The 19568-nt window shown below is 42.4% G+C and overlaps 2 protein-coding genes across 2 annotated transcripts; one reads left to right on the forward strand and one right to left on the reverse strand.

The window, feature by feature from the left end:
* Positions 1-594: 594 nt before the first annotated feature.
* On the reverse strand, positions 595-6172 carry LOC119726997 (cytochrome P450 2J6-like). The gene is made up of 3 exons (XM_038198862.1): positions 5241-6172; positions 3661-4659; positions 595-3287 (listed from the first exon to the last, which is right to left on the reverse strand). The coding sequence occupies exons 1-3, from the start codon at positions 5575-5577 to the stop codon at positions 3106-3108; spliced, it is 1518 nt and encodes a 505-aa protein (XP_038054790.1). The 5' UTR covers positions 5578-6172; the 3' UTR covers positions 595-3105.
* A 2983-nt stretch (positions 6173-9155) lies between these two features.
* On the forward strand, positions 9156-12746 carry LOC119727009. The gene is made up of 3 exons (XM_038198890.1): positions 9156-9727; positions 11312-11473; positions 12208-12746. Exons 1-3 carry the CDS (start codon positions 9412-9414, stop codon positions 12483-12485), a joined length of 756 nt encoding a protein of 251 aa, XP_038054818.1. The 5' UTR covers positions 9156-9411; the 3' UTR covers positions 12486-12746.
* Positions 12747-19568: the final 6822 nt, after the last annotated feature.

Genomic DNA, 19568 nt, shown 5'->3' on the forward strand with positions numbered 1-19568 from the left:
TTTGCACTCGGCCTTGTTTTGATAATATTTTGACCTGTAAGTTGTTTTTGATAAAAAAAAGTGCAGTGACTCGGTTTAACATGGTATTGCTGGATAACCATTGCCAAAGATGTTGGCTTAATTTTTCGTCGGGTGTGAGGAAGAAGGTCGTAAGACCGATAAAATGGGTCAAACGGTCAAATTCAGGATTTTAGTGTAATCGATTTTCCCGATAGAGCATTGAAATATCTTCCATTTGGCATTTTTTTTTGCCTCAAAGGGCTTCGCTTCATTTACAGAATGCCAAAGACGGCAGAAAGTTGTTCATTATTTTTCGCCCAGCATAAGGAGCATGCTTTCAATTGATTAATATTGTCACAAAAATACATACATTTAGGAAAAGTAGAGATTACTAGTAAAGATTGTGGTGATCTCTATTTTTCAAACACTAAAACTAGAGATCGGACGATTTAGAGAAAAATTCACGTTCTTAGATTTAATAAATTTGAAGGAGAACAATTCTGTGAAGTTTGAGTGAAAATTCGTTTTCTTCGACAGAATGAATTGTACTTCAACTTCTTGTTCCTAGTATCATTCGGGTGAATGAACGTTTACTCTTCAGAAATAAAATGCGAAGTTTTATTTCATGTGAAAGTTTTATTAAAAAAACATGGAGAATACGAGATATGCCAATTACAATTTCAAAAGTCAACGAGTTTCTCAACATGATGATATGCCAGCAAAGAGCGCAGACAAATGCGGCGGAAATAGATTATGCAGTTGTCACGCGCAATTTGAGAATCTGGGTAAATTCGGAATTTGCCCAGGGCAAAGTGGGAATTCCAACACTGCGCGGCAAAGTGGGAATGTTGTCTTTAATTCCAACATTGCGCTACTACTTAACTTGAGCAAAGTGGGAATTTCGATCAATCTGCTACACGTAAGACGTGTGTAAATGAAACCTATGTAATATTCCCACATCGCCTTGCTACAGAACCTGAGCAAAGTGGGAATTTAGGTCTGTTTTGATTTAATTTGCTATTACCAGATAAGGGCTGTTCAAAGTGCCCATTAGTAATATTCCTACTTTGCCCGGGTCCGGTAGTAGAGCAATGTGGGAATATTACCTATGGCTAAATTCTACACCCCTATAGAAAAGTACATCGAAATAACAAATTTCCCACATCATTTTGGGACAAGTGGTTCAGGAATACAATTTTCAAGATGGCGTCAAGCGGCCATTTTGGATTTATGCAGATTCCCAGAGTTGCCCAATTGTGCAATTTAGGAAACCGAACTGAATTAGTTCTAGGACCCCATGGGAATATAAATCAACAAAAAAAGTTCTAGGAAACAACATTTCTAGGTTTAGAAAATGTCTACTAGATTATAACATTTTAATGTAGAAACAAACCTGGATTAGCAGATCTTAATTGAAATGAAATAAATGTTATTTGCATAAAACAGTAATTAACGATTGAAGCTATGTACAAGTCTCAATGAAAAACAAAAGTTGTCTCATTAACTTGTTTGTGATTTAAAGTAACAGATTTTAGGTCATTTGAATGGTTTGAAAGCATTATCTACAACATAGGATTATACAATACCTTCCTTTTAAAGTGTCTTATTTGTATATAGATAAACCTCACATGGGCTGTTTTTTCCCCTCCAATTCTAGATCTTAACCATAGCACTATAGTTACACAATAATTAAAAAAGGGAAATAACATTACGTAATCTAAGGATAATTTCGTGTATCTTTTTAAATTGAAAATGTGCAATTCTGTTGAACTAATGAAAGCGGCCATTTATCAACTAGTCTATGAAGAGAACTTGCTTGTGCAATAAGGAAACTTGCTTGGCCAACATAAACACGGGAAGTAAAAGTGTGCTTGTAAACATAATGCCTACATCAACTTACAATTGAGCACAGTTGATGAAATTAAAGAAAAGCTGACCAAATGAACATCCTAACAGTCTATAAAACAGGAAATCAAAGAATGTTACTTCTACACGGTGACCCCCCAAACATGCAACTCTAAAACATTTTGCTTTAAAAAACAAACAAAATGGGTATCAGATTAAATTAAAAAGCTGAGAGCTTTTTTCTTTCGTAAAAAGACAAGATCATGAAAATAGCACTTTGGGTTTGCAAAAAAAAAAGGCCAAAAATGTAAAAGTAGTCATTTTTCTTCCTGTACACAAGCAGTTGCGCACCCAAGGGGGGAGCCCTCGGGGGCTTGAGGCCCCAAGAGGTTGTCAATTTCTTGTTTTGGTATTTTTATTTTTTAATCAGGCAATTTGACCACGGTGATATGTGTGTGACCTATTTTGGAGTAGTAAAATAGGGGTGTAATTCCGCCCTCCTCCCAAAAAAAACCCTTCTTTTTCTGAGGCCAACAATTTTGCGCAAGATGTTTTGAAAAAAAACTTAACTTTTACAAAATTTGAAAAAAAAAATGTTTGCCCCCAGCAAACTCCTGGGTGCACCACTGTAGACAAGTACTTTAAAACAGTGGAACATTTTACTGTAAGCCAACTGTTCAATTGTGCAATTTATTTAGTATTTTGACTTAATTATTTATGATGCTGAAAGGGTTTCAAATATAGACTAAAAAGGATGAGATACCTGTTCAGGTGGAACATAAACGGTATTACCATCAAATCCATTTGTACTCTTGTCATGATATGTGCCATGTTTTTTTGCACAAATAGGTGCAGTGAAAATCCCTTCCTGTGGTAATGTTTTGTGTAGCCTACATGATGAAAATGGACTACTTTTACATAATTGGCATTTTCTCAGCAACCCAAAGTGCTATTCTAATGATTGTTTTCAATACTAGAACGAAAAAGCTCTCAGCTTTAATCTGATACCCAAACCATAAAAATCCACTGATCCTTTTTCTTAAGGCAACTGTTTTAGGGTTGCATTTGGTTTGGGTCATCCTGTTTATGTTTGGCTATAAATATTTCAGACTGTTACTGGCTGCAAGTATACCAGTTCCGTTCCATTTTTCTTTAGCTGTTTTATTCATTTTATTCCTACTCATGCTAAAATGTTATCAAGTGAGGCCTGCATCACAAATGGAACAGAATCAGTACATCCATTTATCAACAAAAATGCTATTAGCCACGCGGGACTGCGCACAACTCATAGGGCAGCGGGGCGTGCGTGAGGCCGCCCCTGCCCTTCAACGTCAGCGGTGGAGAATCTTCGGGTTTCTTGAAGGTGAACTGGTGCATGAAGAAAGCGAAGAAGAGGAAGATCTCCATCTTGGCCAGGTGCTCACCGATGCAGCTGCGCCTGCCTACAGGTCAGAAATGAAACAGAGAATGTCCGAGGAGAAGTTGATGATTTGTTCACATTCATCACTTCTTTCGAGCAAATTAGCTGTGTGAAATGTTTTTGAATATTGCAAGTGCACGTGAATCAGTAGCGAAGGATTAAAAAACGCTCACTGCTTAACGCTGCTTCTTAATCGATAACCATCCTGTTAAATTCAAGTCAAGCAGAATCGAGTCGCACTGATCCGCCAGGGTAAACATATGAACTGTGCACTTGGACAAATCCTGTCGGATCATCACTCATCCTAGTTGTTATGCTGCTTGCGCCTCTTTAAGCTCAAGGATCCTATATTCTTTCGTCAAATAGCAGAATAGATGGAATAAAGGCTGACTTACCAGTGCTGAACGGTATCAACTCGTCTGCCTTCACAGCCTCGCCGCCTTCGTTCAAAAACCTTTCTGGTTTGAACTGCTCCGGCTCGGGCCAATGCTTCGGATCTCGAAAGATGGTCCACATGTTGGGCAAAACAAAGGTATCCTTGGGGATCAAGTAGCCTTGGAGATAGATATCCGAAGCAGCGGAGTGTGGGATGCCCAAAGGAACGATGTTGGCCAGACGTTGGACCTCCCAGGTTACCGCTCGAGTGAAGTGTAGCTTCGGAATATCAGCCATTCTGGGCATGCGGTTGCGACCCACAACGTCGTCGATTTCGGCCTGGACTCGCTTCTGTACGTCAGGGTACACCAACATGTACAGTAATGCCCACCGGAGAGTAGTGGCGGTAGTCTCAGAACCAGCACCGAAGAGACCCACAATAGTACCGACGATGTTACGCTCACTCAGGTGACGGTATTTCGAATTTTTGACATGTTTCCTATCCGGCAGCATTCCATCTTTATCTCTAGCTAGATTCTGTTGAATTTCCTTCAGATACACGTCGGTGAGATCCTTCAAATCGTCTGCGTCGAAAGTTTTGCGATGGGCGTCGATGAATTTCCCGATGAAGCCAAAAATTTCGGTAAAATTAGCCAACAGGGCAGGAAAGGGGCTAAAAGGTAGAAACTGTAAGCCAGGAAGGAAAGCAATTAAGCCTCCCCCGCCCGAGAGCTGGGCGTTTTGAGTGAGTAAATCAAGAAGATACTTAAACTCCTCGTCGGTGTACTCGTAGCGCTTGCCGAAGATGACGCAGCAGATGACGTTAGCCACAGCGTTGCCAATGAACGATTTGGGGTTGAAGGGCTTGCCCCCGAAGGCGGCCATTTCTTTCATGAGTTCCTCGGCCTCGGTGCCTATCTTCTCTTCAAATGAAGTCTTGCCGACCCCGAAGCTCCGGAGAACAGTTAGGCAGAACCGACGCATTTCTACCCAAGGTTCGCCGTTAGATACAACAACAGCTATATTAGAAAATAGGAAGAATGAAGGAAATACTTCAAGGATAAAAATAGAGTAAGGGTATCAGTCATTATGATCCTAACATTTGGGCTTATCTGAGCGTTGCTGCAGGTGCAAGTTTGAGATGAAAGAAGTTCAACTTTGCTGAAGGAAATACTTCAAGGATAAAAATAGAGTAAGGGTATCAGTCATTATGATCCTAACATTTGAGCTTATCTGAGCGTTGCTGCAGGTGCAATTTTGAGATGAAAAAAGTTCAACTTTGTTAGTAACTGGCAAAAAAGCCAAGAATGACAATGCTATTTTGAGACTAAACAACTTAGTGTAATGAAACACAAAGAAATACCTGAAGTTGAATACAATAATTTCGTCTGTTAATGTTATAACGTTTTCCACCATACAAAACTTCAAATCATGTTTAAGCTAGTCAGTGAATTGTTGTCTTGACGATGGTGCAAAGTGACATGTTAAGCAATTGAAGATGGCCTGTTTGTGCCCATTTGTTTATCTTAATGATGTTCAGTAGAATTTTTTCGCCATTACCATTATCTGCAATATAGATGAATCTGCCTTACGGGCTTACCATCCACTTTTAAAACATCAGTTACGATATTTTTGGGTCTGTCGCTGAGCTGCGGATGCTGGAAAGCTTCTTTCACCAACGCATAGTCGTTCAGGACGACAACCGTCTTGTTGAGAATCTTGAAGCGAAATATGGGCCCGTATTTGGCGGCGTACCTATGGAACTGATGGTGGGGCTCCAAGCCTCGAAACATTCCCCAGACGATGGCGGGTATGGAGCCCACAAGTGGAAATCCCCAGGGCCCAGGAGGGAGATTCTTAGGCCGGCCGAGCAGCCAGCGGAGAACCAGGAGCAAAAGTACGCCCAGCAGAAAGGTGCGAAGGTCCAGGAAATCCATTTCGTGAGGAAGAGTGGCACTCCAAATTGTATCAGTTCATGCAATACACCTGTAAGTGGAGCGAATTCTAACAGACCGGAGGCTTTTTGCCGTACGTGAATGGAGCGTGAACGACCTGCTCATTCGAATGCCAGTGTTCACACTGGTCGCGCCCGTAGAGGAACAGCTAGCCTTACACGAAGTTCGAAATTTGTGTGAAGTACCTTGCATGCATGACACAGCTTAAAACGATTGCCCTGGGTCAATAAGTAAGCAACAATACCGAGTCTTTGCCATTGACCTGTCACCGAATTACAATAGCGCGTGTAGTTGCAAATACAGTGATGTTGACAGAAAAAAAAACAAGTGCAGGTGCCTGGATAACGCAGGGTAACCATTCTTTTTCGTCCTTGGGCCTACTTGCGTTTTAAAAAGTGAAGGCCTTTAGCCCATCGCACACAAGAGCTAGGTGCTGAGCAAAAAAGGCCATTTTCTCAGCACGTAGCTTACCGTGTGCGGTGAATTACTGCTACGTATTTTGCTTCACGCGGCCGAGAGGCCAATTTCTATCCTGGTCGGGCCCACACTGGAACAGCCAGCCTGGTACGAAGTTCGGAATATGTATATGTGTGTGACTACCTTGCGTGCTAGACACAGCTTAAAAACGGTTGCCCTGGGTCAAAGTAAACATCAATGCCGAGTCTTTGCCTTTGTACTCGGCCTGGTATTGATAATATTTTTGACCTGTATCCTTATATAGCAGCGCGTGTAGTTGAAAGTAAAGTTGTTTTTGATAAAAAAAGGGCAGATGTACAGATCAGGAAGTGCAGTGACTCGGTTTATCATTGTATTGCTGGATAACCATTGCCAAAGATGTTGGCTTAATTTTCCGTCGGGTGTGAGGAAGAAGGTCGTAAGAGCGATAAAATGGGTCAAACGGTCAAATTCAGAGGTTTAGTGTAATCGATTTTCCAGATAGAGCTTTGAAATATTTTTCATTTGGTATATATTTTGCCTCAAAGGGCTACGCGTCATTCTGACGTAATTAACAGAATGCAAAAAGACGACAGGAAGTTGTAAATTATTTTTTTCGCCCAGCATAAGGACGTTTGTATTAGCAATGTTTACGGGATTTTTTTTTCGGAGGGGTCGGGGAGGTTCGATGACCAAAATTGCCGCCACCTTCCGCCTGATGACCAGCCCCGGAATGGCAATGCTCATACCATCGCTGGTGTATTAGGAGTGCATCTGTTGTTTATGGACGGCCATTTTACAAAGGCGGGTTTGAACTCTTGGTGGCTAGCAGACATGCTGATATCACGCATGCGCACAAGCCACAAACAAGTTATTTAAATCACAAGTCCTATCAAAAGTCAATCACAGTTCACCATAAGTCAATCACAAGGCAATTACAAGATAATACATTCACACGTCACATCTAAGGTCAATCACAGTTAACCACGAGAACATCACAAATCACATCACAGGTGATGAATCGTTATTACTTGTGTAGTTTACGTGACTTACCGTTTAGCGGTAACCTTACAATTTTAGGTTCACATTTTGAGCCAAAATGACTGTCTGAGTTTGTTTTGTTTTGTTCACGATTAGCTCTGTTGGGAATGCTGTTTGTTTGCCAACAAGAGGCAACGTTTGGCAATCTGTGCTTCGGCTCCGCCGCCATATTGGCCCTCGGTATCCCACAATCCACATGTGCCTACCACGTGATCTCAATCGTCATGTGCATCCTCGTGTTCGCTCTGGGCATGTACTGTTTACTGGAGCTGCAATTGAAGCGAGAGCCGACACGAGGCAAGAAGAACCCTGAGAAGGAGGCCGAGGGGAAGGAAATGACGTCAGAAGTGTTGACCATTGCAGAGCCGACCAACAACGAAATATCAATCGACTGTTGACATCTGGACTTTTCGCGAGTGTGGTCAAGTGCTGAGGGCTCGTGGCTCATAATCATAGGGACAAAGGCTAGAATCAAGATGCTGGCCATATATTGAGTCATGTGTAAGCCACTTACCTCTCTACACTTAGGACTACACCTAGGACTGGGGTACGAGACAAATATAGAATAACAGTGCACCGAATGGCAAGGTGAACAATTTGCAAGAATTTGTCAGTTTAAACTGAAAAAGTATTAAAGTTTGACTGACTCAGTCGCACTGATAGTGCTTTTCGGGAGTCAATATGAATTAATATACACAATGAGAGTAAGGTAAAAGTATTTCGGCCATCGAGTGACAAAACAATTTGCAATTCGGTACATGCATAGAGCAACTCATCATAAACATAACCAAGAAATTTGATGACTATAGGTCAAAGGATTTTGGAATTATGGCTAATTAATTAATCATATGTACGAATGGTAATTGTGCCCTGTGTACACGACGTATATGGGAAGCTTAAGTTTTTACGGCGCGTAGCGTCGAAAAAAATTTCGCTGTGCGGCAACCCGTGTTCGGATTTTTATGTTTTTAGTATCAAAAGATGCGGGTCGGGTCGCGAAAAAAAAAATCAAGTCTATCGCGGAAAAAGTTGAGGGGGGGGGGGCGGATTCCACCCCGTCCCTTTTACGGTTAAATATGGGAACTTACCAATGTTGATGTGGATAAAAGGGAAAGGAGTAAAAGAACGAACGAATTTGTTGAGAGGGGCGCGCCAGTGTGGGTGAAGATAACAGGGAATGCAGTGAAAGGACGAACAATCGACAGATTAATTCCAAAGTATAGTTTATATATTCTATAGGCGGCTTGGCTGCCCGTCTTCTGTATTCCTCTACTTTAGAATGTCCATTGTGAGGCACCGTCAGACAATGACCGACTTACGGGGGGGGGGGGGACCTACCCGATGTTCCCCAATACCGATGGTTCCCCACTACCGACGTTCCCCCAAATCCTTAGGATTAGGGTTAGGATTAAGGTTAGGGGTAGGGAACATCAGTATTAGGGAACATCGGTATTGGGAACATAGGTATGTACCACTTCCGGGGTACGGGTAATATACTGTTCCCTTTTTGCGAATACGTACACGTACACCATATTAAGTACCCTCTGGTAAAAACACACACATGCATGTACACCTTTTCCCGCTACAAAGCGGTGATATTTTATAATACGTGCTTGCTGCCATTTGTTATATGGAAATGAAAAAAATACAAACAAAAAACCTTGGAAAAAAAAACAATGATTGTTTCTCGAAAAAAATCGATCAGTGCTGCCGCCACCATCACAGCGTAAACATGCACTGGCATATGCAACAAGTGTAATCAGGCGCCTATTGTGATTTCCGAAATCAACAATCAATGCATGAGTTCTTCGAAATTAACCCGCTGCCTCAAACAAAACAAGCCCCGCGCGCCCAGTGGTGTTTCGACCAATCACAGCCGGGGTTTATTGTCCGACACACGTGCAAGCAGGTATGACGCGCGCGGCTGGAGCACGCAGTGATGTGATGCATTGACCTGCATTGTATGATGGAGATCAATGGTGTGGCATTTGAGCGGCGCGCTTGTTGTTGATCACGTGCGTAGTGGGCGGGACTTAATTGGTGGTCTTTGAAGTCAAGCGGCAATTAGTAGTTGCACAAATAAAACCAATCTTGTACTGTAGGTTTGGAACAGAATGTCCAATTCGTATACCAATTTACTTGATGTACTTTTATCTTCGACGTTCCATTCTACGACAAATTGGACAATATTGCATTTTTTTCTCACTGAAGTGTGGTTTCTCACCGAAGTGTGGATGGAAAGGACAGTGATGGTTTAGGTATAGCAAACTGTCGAGTTTCAGTATTGACTCTATGTTGCACAGCTTTTCTTAAAGGAATTTTTTTAAAGCGTTTCTCGTCATGAATTTCGACGTGTTTCGCTTGGAACTGAGGTTTTTTATTTTCAACCTCGCTCTCGTGGTCACCCTGGTGTCTTGCTCGTCCAACAGCACATCGTACCAATCTGCACTTTTCGAAACCGGCTCTGGACACGACGTTGAGCACCGTCCAATCTCGTCTGCTCGTTTCGCTTCGCGTACACGATGTGCCGCCCACTGCCTTACGGAGAAGCATTGTCGATTCTACAGTTACGACAAAGGTACCTTGGAGTGCGTATTGAGGGATGCTTCTGTCGTGTCACCAACGCAGCCGAGCGTGGGTTATCTCACCAGACGTGGTAAGAACCCATTATATCATTTATTCACGAATCGGCCATATTAAATTGGAAGCCAGGTAAAATCTTCATTTTTGGAACTTGCGGAACCAGGCTTGCATGTCGCGTTCAGGTAGCACGCACGTACTCCTGACTCCCTCGACCAAATGGTTTACCAAAATACCTTGTCTTTAGGAACGCTGCGGCAAGAGCGCGAACATGGTGTGTCACCTCGGAAACGGCTTATATTTTTTTGGCCACCGATTTAGTCCATAGTCCGCCTTGTATCTGACTGACTCGATGACCAATTTGCTTAGGTTGGCAACTTTTGAATTATTTCTAAATATAGCTCCATTTACGTACGCGCTGAAAGAGGGTACATCCTGATATTTCACAATCGTGCCGTGATCTAATTATAACTCTCAGGTGTTTTTTTTGTCACTGATCTCTATTGAACACCCTCCTGTGACGTCACACTATTGTTTCTTCTCGCCATCATTTTGCACAAATGGAACACAGGGCGCCATTCAGCTTATGACGAATGGGGTACTGCGCACATATTTTTCCCTTAGGTGGGTGAAGCCACTTATGTACATTCAGTAATTTCACAGAATGACAGCATGTTCGTTCTCCTTTTTCCCCCTTCTATTAAACAAGATGGTCTTTGGAAAAATGGACATAGCAGGATTCGAACCGGGGGCCTTTCAATCGATAGCTTATCTCTCTAGCCACTAGGCTTCTGTGGCAGCTTGACAACTGCCGTTCTTTTAAATGCTTTATATGTAACGAATTCACTAAAATAATAACAACGATGTGACGTCATTGTTCTTTTCTCATAAACAAACAAAAATAATTGTACCATTTTAACAAATACAAAAGTGAAGATGTACAAAGCCCTTCGTTCAAGCAATAATGAGACATTTTTGGAGGGTGTTACGTATGTTAATAGACTCGGTAGCGCGCCGTTCGTGGGTGATTAATGACCCTAGCTCTCGGGCTACGCTTTCGGGCCATTCTCATCCACGAACAGCGCGCTCCTCGTATTATCCTCAACATCAATCCATAACGTTCGTTGATAAATCAGTTTTACGACTCAATCCAGCTAGCGGGTGTCGCGCGAGGCGCGGCATCCCGCTGGCCTTAAAAATATTTACAATATAAATTAATGACTAATGTAATTAATGATGCATGTTGTATATTAATTATACATGTATGCATATTGTATAGAACATGGAGTACCCTATACTATTTTTTATTCCAAAAGTGTTCCTCTTTTAATATTTCAGAGCCCAGAACTCCCCAAATGATAAGATCAATTGCCCCTAGAGAGGTATTCAACCCTTATCTATGCCATTATTTAGCATGGGCCTTCAGTGCCTTAAAAAAAAAGCACTCTGGAAAATGGCACCCATAAAACAGTTGCAAATAGCTTACAATAGCTTACAATAGCTTACAGTATCAACCTAGGGCCATATGTGGTTTAGGAGAGTATCAAAACAAAGAAACACGCGGACTCGTTTTTAATCCCTCTGCCTTTACACACAATTAAGCCGGTACTGAGGAACTATTGACAAAGGACTTACTGTACAATTTCTCTTTCACACCTAGTGTGCACCAGTACCTACAAAACCCAGGGTCAATTCAAGTACCTTTACCCGCTACCCCCCTTCAGTGGCCAGGCGGTGTTGGATTTTTCCGTGCAGACTATTGCGGATGCTATAGTCAGCCTGTCTACAAACGGGACCTTCAAAGGCGTGAAATATGAACTGGGTAGGTGAGAATTTGGAAAGCAAATTTTGAGTGCATGTTGATTTTATGACGTCATGTTTCTGGTGCTGTGGTTTATGTTGGTGTTTTGCTGTTGTTGTTGTTGTTGTTGGTGGTGGTTGTGGTGTTGTTGTCGCTTCGTATTTTTCCCCTGTTGATTCTTACAGTTGTTGGTTCAGGTGCAAGCACCTACACATTACTGCGCCGATGCTGGCATTGCAACCGCCATTAAAACCACAGACTTGCCCTGTGAATGCCATTTGACTGTTTCATTTTGGTCACAGGGGTGATCCTGGCAATCCCTATGTGAACGGTGCATTTATACACAAGCCAATGTAAATGTGCATAAGCACACTAGGTTTTCCCGCCAATTTCAACCAATCCAGTACAGTCACCCAAACGACACCACCTCTGGTGGATGTACCATGGTCCATACTAGGATCTAGTGATAGATGACCTTCGGCATGGTTACCACGTGACTAGGACAATATAAAACATAGAAATGTGAGTAGACTTTATTTCAGTCTGACTCAGGCTATGTTAAAGGGGGCAGAAACAGCCTCAGGTCGCACCACCGAGCATGTAGAATCCATTTTTTTTCGCCGCACTTAAGTGGGCCTCAAACCCCACGCCGTAATTTTTGGGACCCAGTTTTTGGGGGACAAACAAAAAATGTTTTGTGGATCGGCCCATGTTGTCGTCTCCATGTAATTTTTTAAATGTTTTTTTTCTTATAGTAATTGGTGCAAATGGAAACACAAACACATATCTGCGCCTTGGCTGGAAATACACCCCCTTCGTAAATAGGAGAACGGTGGGCGTGGTCAGCGAGCACGAGATGCGACGCTTCTGGCTGCGGTACGATCACGGCACCTTCGCCCTAGGCAAACACGAGAGGGCGGCCTACCTGGAGTGGACCGACCCAACGCCCCCGGCGAATCCCCCCAGATTCATCGGCTTCGGAAGCTGGGTTAGGCATGCGGACTGGGTGGTCCATGGCAACTGTCCTGCATAAGAAACATCTCAAACGTTGACAGGGCGCCCTCATGTGTTAAACGCTGGCACATAAGGGGCAATGGAAGACTTTTGAGACGCATGATGGTAGCAAACACACCGGTCCCTGTCAATCGTTTGCGTCATATTGAACATGCGCACATTAGCTTAAACATGATGCAAACAATTGAAAAGGACCGGTGTGTTTGATGCCACCAGTTGTCTTAAAAGTCTACCATTATTGGTTTAAACTCTTCACTTGCATGTTATACACTCTAAGAAAGAACCCAGGCAATATTGGGTAATACGGTACTTTTTATGGCAGTAAGAAGGAAAAATGGTCGTTATGGGGGTAAACTTGACACAGCTTCTGTTGTGTCAAGTTTTAATCCTGCACTGTGTAACCATTTTATGTAAAAAAGACGTTAAGTTTTAATAAAAAAAACATGTTTAAAAAAGTACCCCCAAAAGGAGTAATATTTTCGTTCACCCATCATGTTGATTAAGTCTTGCCTACTCCATATGGTGTAAACATTTAAACATATGTTGTGTTACATTGTACTCAAATGTTTCTCCAAAATATGCAAAAAATGTTTCTACCCATTATTGTCTATGTTTTTTTCGCTGTTATTTCTAAATTTGTTCAGGGACGTCAAATGACTTTGACGTCGTGGGGATTGGCAGAACTCGTGCCCATTTTTGAAGGAAAGTTTGAACTTCGAGAGTTTTAGCTCACGACATGCAGCCTTTTACATATCGTAGACTAATCTGGTGTGGTAAACGTGTGACCATCATGCATTGTTCATGCTAATTACCCATGTTTTCATTTCCATTGCTCTTAAAGAGAATGTACATCATTGGCTTTTGCTGTAATTTTCAGAAATGTACTATTTGAGGGGTTGATATAATATGTCAAATATTGTTACACTGACATGTTTGATTTTTTGGGTTGGAAAACGCTGGAAAACCAAAAAAAACCCGAAAATGTTAGAGTAGTCTGGCTCCCTGACTCCGCTAAAGATAAAATGCATCGATTTATAGTTGCCTGAAAATTGTAAGGTAAGGAAACCAGTCTAGCCGGCCTGCACCAGTTCATGAACATGTAACCATTATAAACTAAATTTGGATCCGATAAAGTGGTAGTTGAAACATAGTTAGGTTTTTCCAACAGTGGTCGGCCGACCACTGTCGGAAATGTATACAAAAACACAATTTGTTGAAAATGACTTCACACCAGGTGCCATAAGTCCATGCTGTTGTACATGCTCTCACAGAGTCAGTCTGTCGGTACTGTGCACGTGCAACACAGGTACCGAAGGCATCCAACACGTACAGCGAAACCGTTATCTGGAAGGGGTCCTTCCGTTTGCAAAGACTATAGCCAGTTTATTGCCGTACAAATTTTTTTGCACACAAAATTTGATTGATTAAATTAATGATCATACCCACACACGCACCCAGACACCCACACACACACACTAATACTCATATACTCTGTGATGAGAGCATGGACTTAAGAGAAAATGAAATCGCAAGTTAACCACACCAAAATAGTCCACGATGTGTAAGGCTGCATTTCGTAAGCTAAAATTCTTGTAGTTCTCTTTCCTTCAAAAATTGGGACGAGTTCTGCTAGTCCCCACGACGTCAAAGTCTTGCCCCGGCGTACGTCCTCCATCTTGAACAATCCGCGCGCGCCTAAAATGCCATGTTTACATGGTTTACCTCACACAGCGTAACTTCTGCCCAACTCGGAGTAAACACCAACGCGTTTATCAACTTTTTGGAGTACGATTCACAGGCTACGCATTATTGAGCAAAATGTACTGTGTAAGGGTAAAACTCGTATTTTTTATTACATAAGTGATGAGTAATAATGTTTTGGGGTTTAAATCAGTAATTGTTTAACCCTGCGCAGCGTTTACAAAAAAATGTTTACACGAACTCGCCAACTGGGGCCCTTTGGGCCACAGGTACTTCCCCGCACTATGCAAGACCCTATTCATGTCAAAACAACAAAAAGCCACGTGCCAGACAGTGTCCAGGCAGTTGCCAGACAGTGCACTTAAAAAGATAATTGACTGGCGGCTGTGGTTTGCGGCTATGAAGGGAGATGGCTGTGTCAAGTTACAGGTGTTTGCATATGTTTCAATGAGACTTGGCAGGAGGCCTGGTCGAAAGTTTGTTGACACGGCCTGGGTGAAGCCCTTGCTTCAAAGTTCATTAAACCAGCTTATTTGGCAAGGGTTGAATGAGGATTAGATGGAAGGTGACCGTCATTGGCCCTCATTTTTTTTTTACTCAAAAAATTTGGACACCTGATCGCAAAATGGAACCAGGTCACTCTGCGGAGGGTTAAACATTTACTCAATTATTTTACCCAACAACCTTACTCAACAAACAAAAATTTACACTATGTTTTTAGGGTGTACATATTTTTAGGGTATCACAGTCAACTAATTTTAGCTAAGTTAATGGGGTGCTGTACATTATTTGACTATTTGTGCTCTTTTTAGAAAACTGTGTACGTAAGTCGCCTTGCAGGCCCATTAGTCTCTGGCTGTTTATGTTCTTATTAGATATTACACAAATAATGAATGTTTATGGGTACAAATGGTCAGAATAATTTCATTGGGTGACAGATGGAATCAAATACAATCATGAAGTCATCATTGCATCTACACGTATAGGGCCTACGTCGGTTCCTTTATTCAAATCAAGAGGGGAGAAGTTGGGGAATAATCTTAAATCAAGGAAAAGGAAGAGGATAGGGAAGGAGCTGCACTGAAAACATTCTTACAAAATCACTAGAGTAAAAATACAAATCACTAAGCAGTCAAATTGAGGAAGAGGCCTACCCTGATGGCATAAAGCATCATTTTGCTTTTGTGAATTTTGTTCGTTTCCAAGGGTAGGCTAACTTTCCTGCCGAACATGAGCATATTCTGTGTCATCTTAGTGTTCTCTTGTTGAGCAGAACAAAAACGGTAAGCCATCATCAGGTGTAACAGGTGTTTAGCCTGGTCGTCTTGTTTCTCTCTTACAAAGACGCTAAAAATCGGTCTTCAGTGTGCGATTGAACCGTTCCACCATATACCACCAGACTGTGGGTGGAACGGAGTACATGTAGTACGTGTCTTGTGCACACCCAACAGTTCAGAGACAACCTGAAACAGCCCTGCCCCGAACTCCAGCCCCTGGTGTATGTGGATCTCAAGTGGGCCCCCAAATCGAGTGATGGTCTGCTCGGCCTTCTCCTTTGCTTTTGTCTGGTTTCAAACCGGGCAGGGGCCTGGTCGCCGATAATGGCCACTGCATACTGCTAAACCACACAATAACAACCATTCATTTACCTTTGTGTTTAAATAAAAACACACATACCCACAAAAGATGCACACAAAAAAGGCAAAATTCCGACGGAATGTTGTTTCAGACTTTTACGTTAAATTACTATCCGAACGTTCTGGGCCCAATTCTAAGAACGGAGCGTGGGATTGTCCTTGTGCTTTTGGGCGAACAACACACCAGGGTGGCCACGAGAGCGAGGTTGAAAAAAACCTTCAAAACTGCTTTCAAGAAATCTTATTGTGTAATTTAAGATTGTGTAATTGCCTTTTTGGATATCTACGAGGCTTCACCTCGACCGCTCCGCGGAACAGCCGCCTTTTTATGCCGGTGAATTGTAGCATATCAACCGAAAGGAGGGGTGTATTCTTAATTCCTCATTTTAGGATGTCCCTTGTGGGGCACCGTCAGACAAACACGACTTATGAGGTACCATTGTTCCCTGTGTGCGCATACCCCGTAATGACCCTCTGGCAAACAAAAATACATACATGTACGTTTGTCTATGGTGAAAATCGAGGATTTTATATTGTTCCTCATCATGGATCTTTTGCTAATGCCAACATTTTTTTGTAACAGCTCTCATTGGTTTTGTACACGTTTTTTTCATATAATCAAGGATATCCTCGATATGACTCCTTTCCTCAATTACACGGTGGTGTTGCACTGGTGGGAAGGCGTACACCGAGTTATGGAGCAGTTTTTTTTAATGTTAGGCAAATTAGGACCGAGTTCTGGGGACTTTCTGATCTGCTGTCCATACAGCGTCTTCGGTCCCCACAAATACCTCGTACAGACAAGTGTATGTCCCCACAACTACGGAATAAGAATGTGTGTCCTCGATTTACACCGTCAACAAACCCACCTTTCCTCGCTATTATAGTGGGGATTTGTTATAATCAAATCTTAGTAATCACCAGTTTATAAGATGGCCCTGATTTAGCCCTTGCCATTGTCATTTTAAATTACATAACGAAATAAGTCTTGTAATAATAATACCATTGTTCACTTTGTTCGAATACTCAATGAGGACCCTCTTGTAAAAAAATTAATTAAAAATATGCACACACTTTTCTGCTAAGGTAGCCATGACATTTTATTTTGTAAGCAGACCTTAGTAATCACGTTTTGTAAGATGGCCGTGATTCAGCATTTGGTAGCTGCCATGTGTCATTTGAAATGAAAAAAAAACCAAACCATGACAAATGATTATTATATTTATAATCATCGAAGATTTCGATTGCCGCCAGCGTGCACAGTAGTTTCCTGATATATCATCTATGCATGGTTTATCAAAGCTAATCTTTGTTAGGTTTTGCCCTTCACCGACGTATAAACACTGTCTACTCAGTGTGTTACCTCCCGAGTGAAAATTCGAAAAAAAAATCACTCGGGTAGGACTCGAACCCACGACCTCCTACTTCCTAGTGCAGACGTCTTACCGCTCGACTACCGAGCTTACGGGATCGGTTGGCTGGTTCAAATCTGATGTTCATAGTAGCAGTACTGCATTTTACTATTCATAAGATGGAATTTTAATTGCGTCGGGGTGATGTAAATCAATTTTAGGTTCAAACCAGCCAACCGGTCCCGTAAGCTTGGTGATCGAGTGGTTAGACGTATGCACTTGAAAGCAGGAGGTCGTGGGTTGAAGTCCCACCCGAGTGAACTTTCATGTCGTCGTGTCAAGAGCCTTATTCGAACAGTGCAGATTAGTGCAATGTGATGTTGGACGAGCAACTTTCGGGAGGTAACACACTGAGTAAATTGATTTACATCACCCCGAACTCTTGCCCCGTCGAGTCCAACACGCATTTTGAGAAGAGGCAGTTGAGTTGGCAGGTTCTCGTACTTTATTTTCCTTTAAACCACACATTAGCAAAAGAAAAAATGTTCAACATGTCAACCAAAAACTCAAGAGAGATAAAAAAGGAAAAACACATAGAAAGAAGTGGAGAGAGGGGGAGGCCGGGAGGGCTGAGGAAAGAAGAGTATAGGTGGACAGTTGACAAAGGAGAGGAGATAGAGGGACAAAATACTAGGACAATAAAACATTCCAAGCCAGCCAAGGTGAGTAAAAGTGTACTTAAACACTCTAGCCCTAAAGCCTGCCTACCGGGACCCTTGCTCGAAATGTCATCACAATAAATACCAAACAAAATATGCTTTTTAACAAAATGTATAAATTAATGAAAATAAAATGTCAAAATAAAAAAAATAATGAACAAAAACAAAACATTTCATCAGAACAAAATGGCAAGCAAATGTAATATAATCCTATATATATCAACAACAACAGCGCCAACTGCGCCAACAACAACAACAACAACAACAACAACAACAACAACAACAACAACAACAACAACAACAACAACAACAACAACAGCGCCAACAACAACAACTCCGCCAACTCCGCCAACAACGACAACAACGACACCACCACCACCACCACCACCACCACCACCACCACCACCACCACCACCACCACCACCACCACCACCACCACCACCACCACCACCACCACCACCACCACCACCACCACCACCACCACCACCACCACCACCACCACCACCACACCACCACCACCACCACCACCACCACCACCACCACCACCACCACCACCACCACCACCACCACCACCACCACCACCACCACCACCACAACAACGCCAACAACGCCAACAACGCCAACAACGCCAACAACGCCAACAACGCCAACAACGCCAACAACGCCAACAACGCCAACAACGCCAACAACGCCAACAACGCCAACAACGCCAACAACGCCAACAACGCCAACAACGCCAACAACGCCAACAACGCCAACAACGCCAACAACGCCAACAACGCCAACAACGCCAACAACGCCAACAACGCCAACAACGCCAACAACGCCAACAACGCCAACAACGCCAACAACGCCAACAACGCCAACAACGCCAACAACGCCAACAACGCCAACACCAACACCACCAACACCACCACCAACAACAACAACAGAAGTATAGTTTGGCTAGTCTATGTTGTACTGTAGTGGCAACTAAATTGGACTATTATCCGTCAGTTTGAATCACACAGGCCTTGTTTCAATTTGTTCATTCATTTTTTTCTAAGGATTTGTATTCATTTAGAACATTTTACTTCTGCTAATTGTTTGTGTAGAGGATTTTTTTTCAATGGAAAACAGTGTCTGAGATAAGAGCCTGACTTGCAACTCAACGTGCTTCGATATACGCCTATAGCGAACGTGTGGTATTGAAAAAAATATCGCAGGCGGCTGGAGCAAGCACGCATTTATGTGGTTCACTGTCCTCCATTATACAATGGAGATCAATGGTCTGGCCACTGAGGTTGCAGAGTAATTGCACAAGTAAAACCAATCTCTTAATGTTTGTTTGGTACGGCATTTGCAAATTGTGTACGAATTTACTCGGTGTACTTTTAACTTTGACTTGTTTTTCTACGATAAAATGGACAATTGCGGTTTTTCTCACTCGGTTCAATTTGTTAATGACTTTCAAATATGAAAGTGATCGCCTGAAAGTGGTCACAGGCACAGACACTTCGACGCAACCGCTTTGCTTTTATGGTTCTGGTGCAGTACTGCACACTCTTCTAGCAACACGCAGTTCCAACAACAAAGTGCGTTCGTTAGCTGGGCGTGACGATTGGGAAAGGTCGTCTTGCAAGCAAGCACTTAAGTCTGGTTAGAAAGGATAGCGATGATTTAGACACAGCAAGCTGACGAGTTTCATTATTGA

This window comes from Patiria miniata, unplaced genomic scaffold (assembly GCF_015706575.1).
Source record: "Patiria miniata isolate m_02_andy unplaced genomic scaffold, ASM1570657v1 HiC_scaffold_1, whole genome shotgun sequence".
In the NCBI taxonomy this organism is placed as follows: Eukaryota; Metazoa; Echinodermata; class Asteroidea; order Valvatida; family Asterinidae; genus Patiria; species Patiria miniata.

Coding starts and splice junctions, on each gene's coding strand:
- LOC119726997 (XM_038198862.1), bottom strand. CDS start 5,577: ATGGATTTCCTGGACCTTCGCACCTTTCTGCTGGGCGTACTTTTGCTC. Junction 4,660..5,240: donor TGATGTTTTAAAAGTGGATG/GTAAGCCCGTAA, acceptor TTTCTAATATAG/CTGTTGTTGTATCTAACGGC. Junction 3,288..3,660: donor GTTGATACCGTTCAGCACTG/GTAAGTCAGCCT, acceptor TCTGACCTGTAG/GCAGGCGCAGCTGCATCGGT.
- LOC119727009 (XM_038198890.1), top strand. CDS start 9,412: ATGAATTTCGACGTGTTTCGCTTGGAACTGAGGTTTTTTATTTTCAAC. Junction 9,728..11,311: donor GGGTTATCTCACCAGACGTG/GTAAGAACCCAT, acceptor TTTCACACCTAG/TGTGCACCAGTACCTACAAA. Junction 11,474..12,207: donor AGGCGTGAAATATGAACTGG/GTAGGTGAGAAT, acceptor TTTTTCTTATAG/TAATTGGTGCAAATGGAAAC.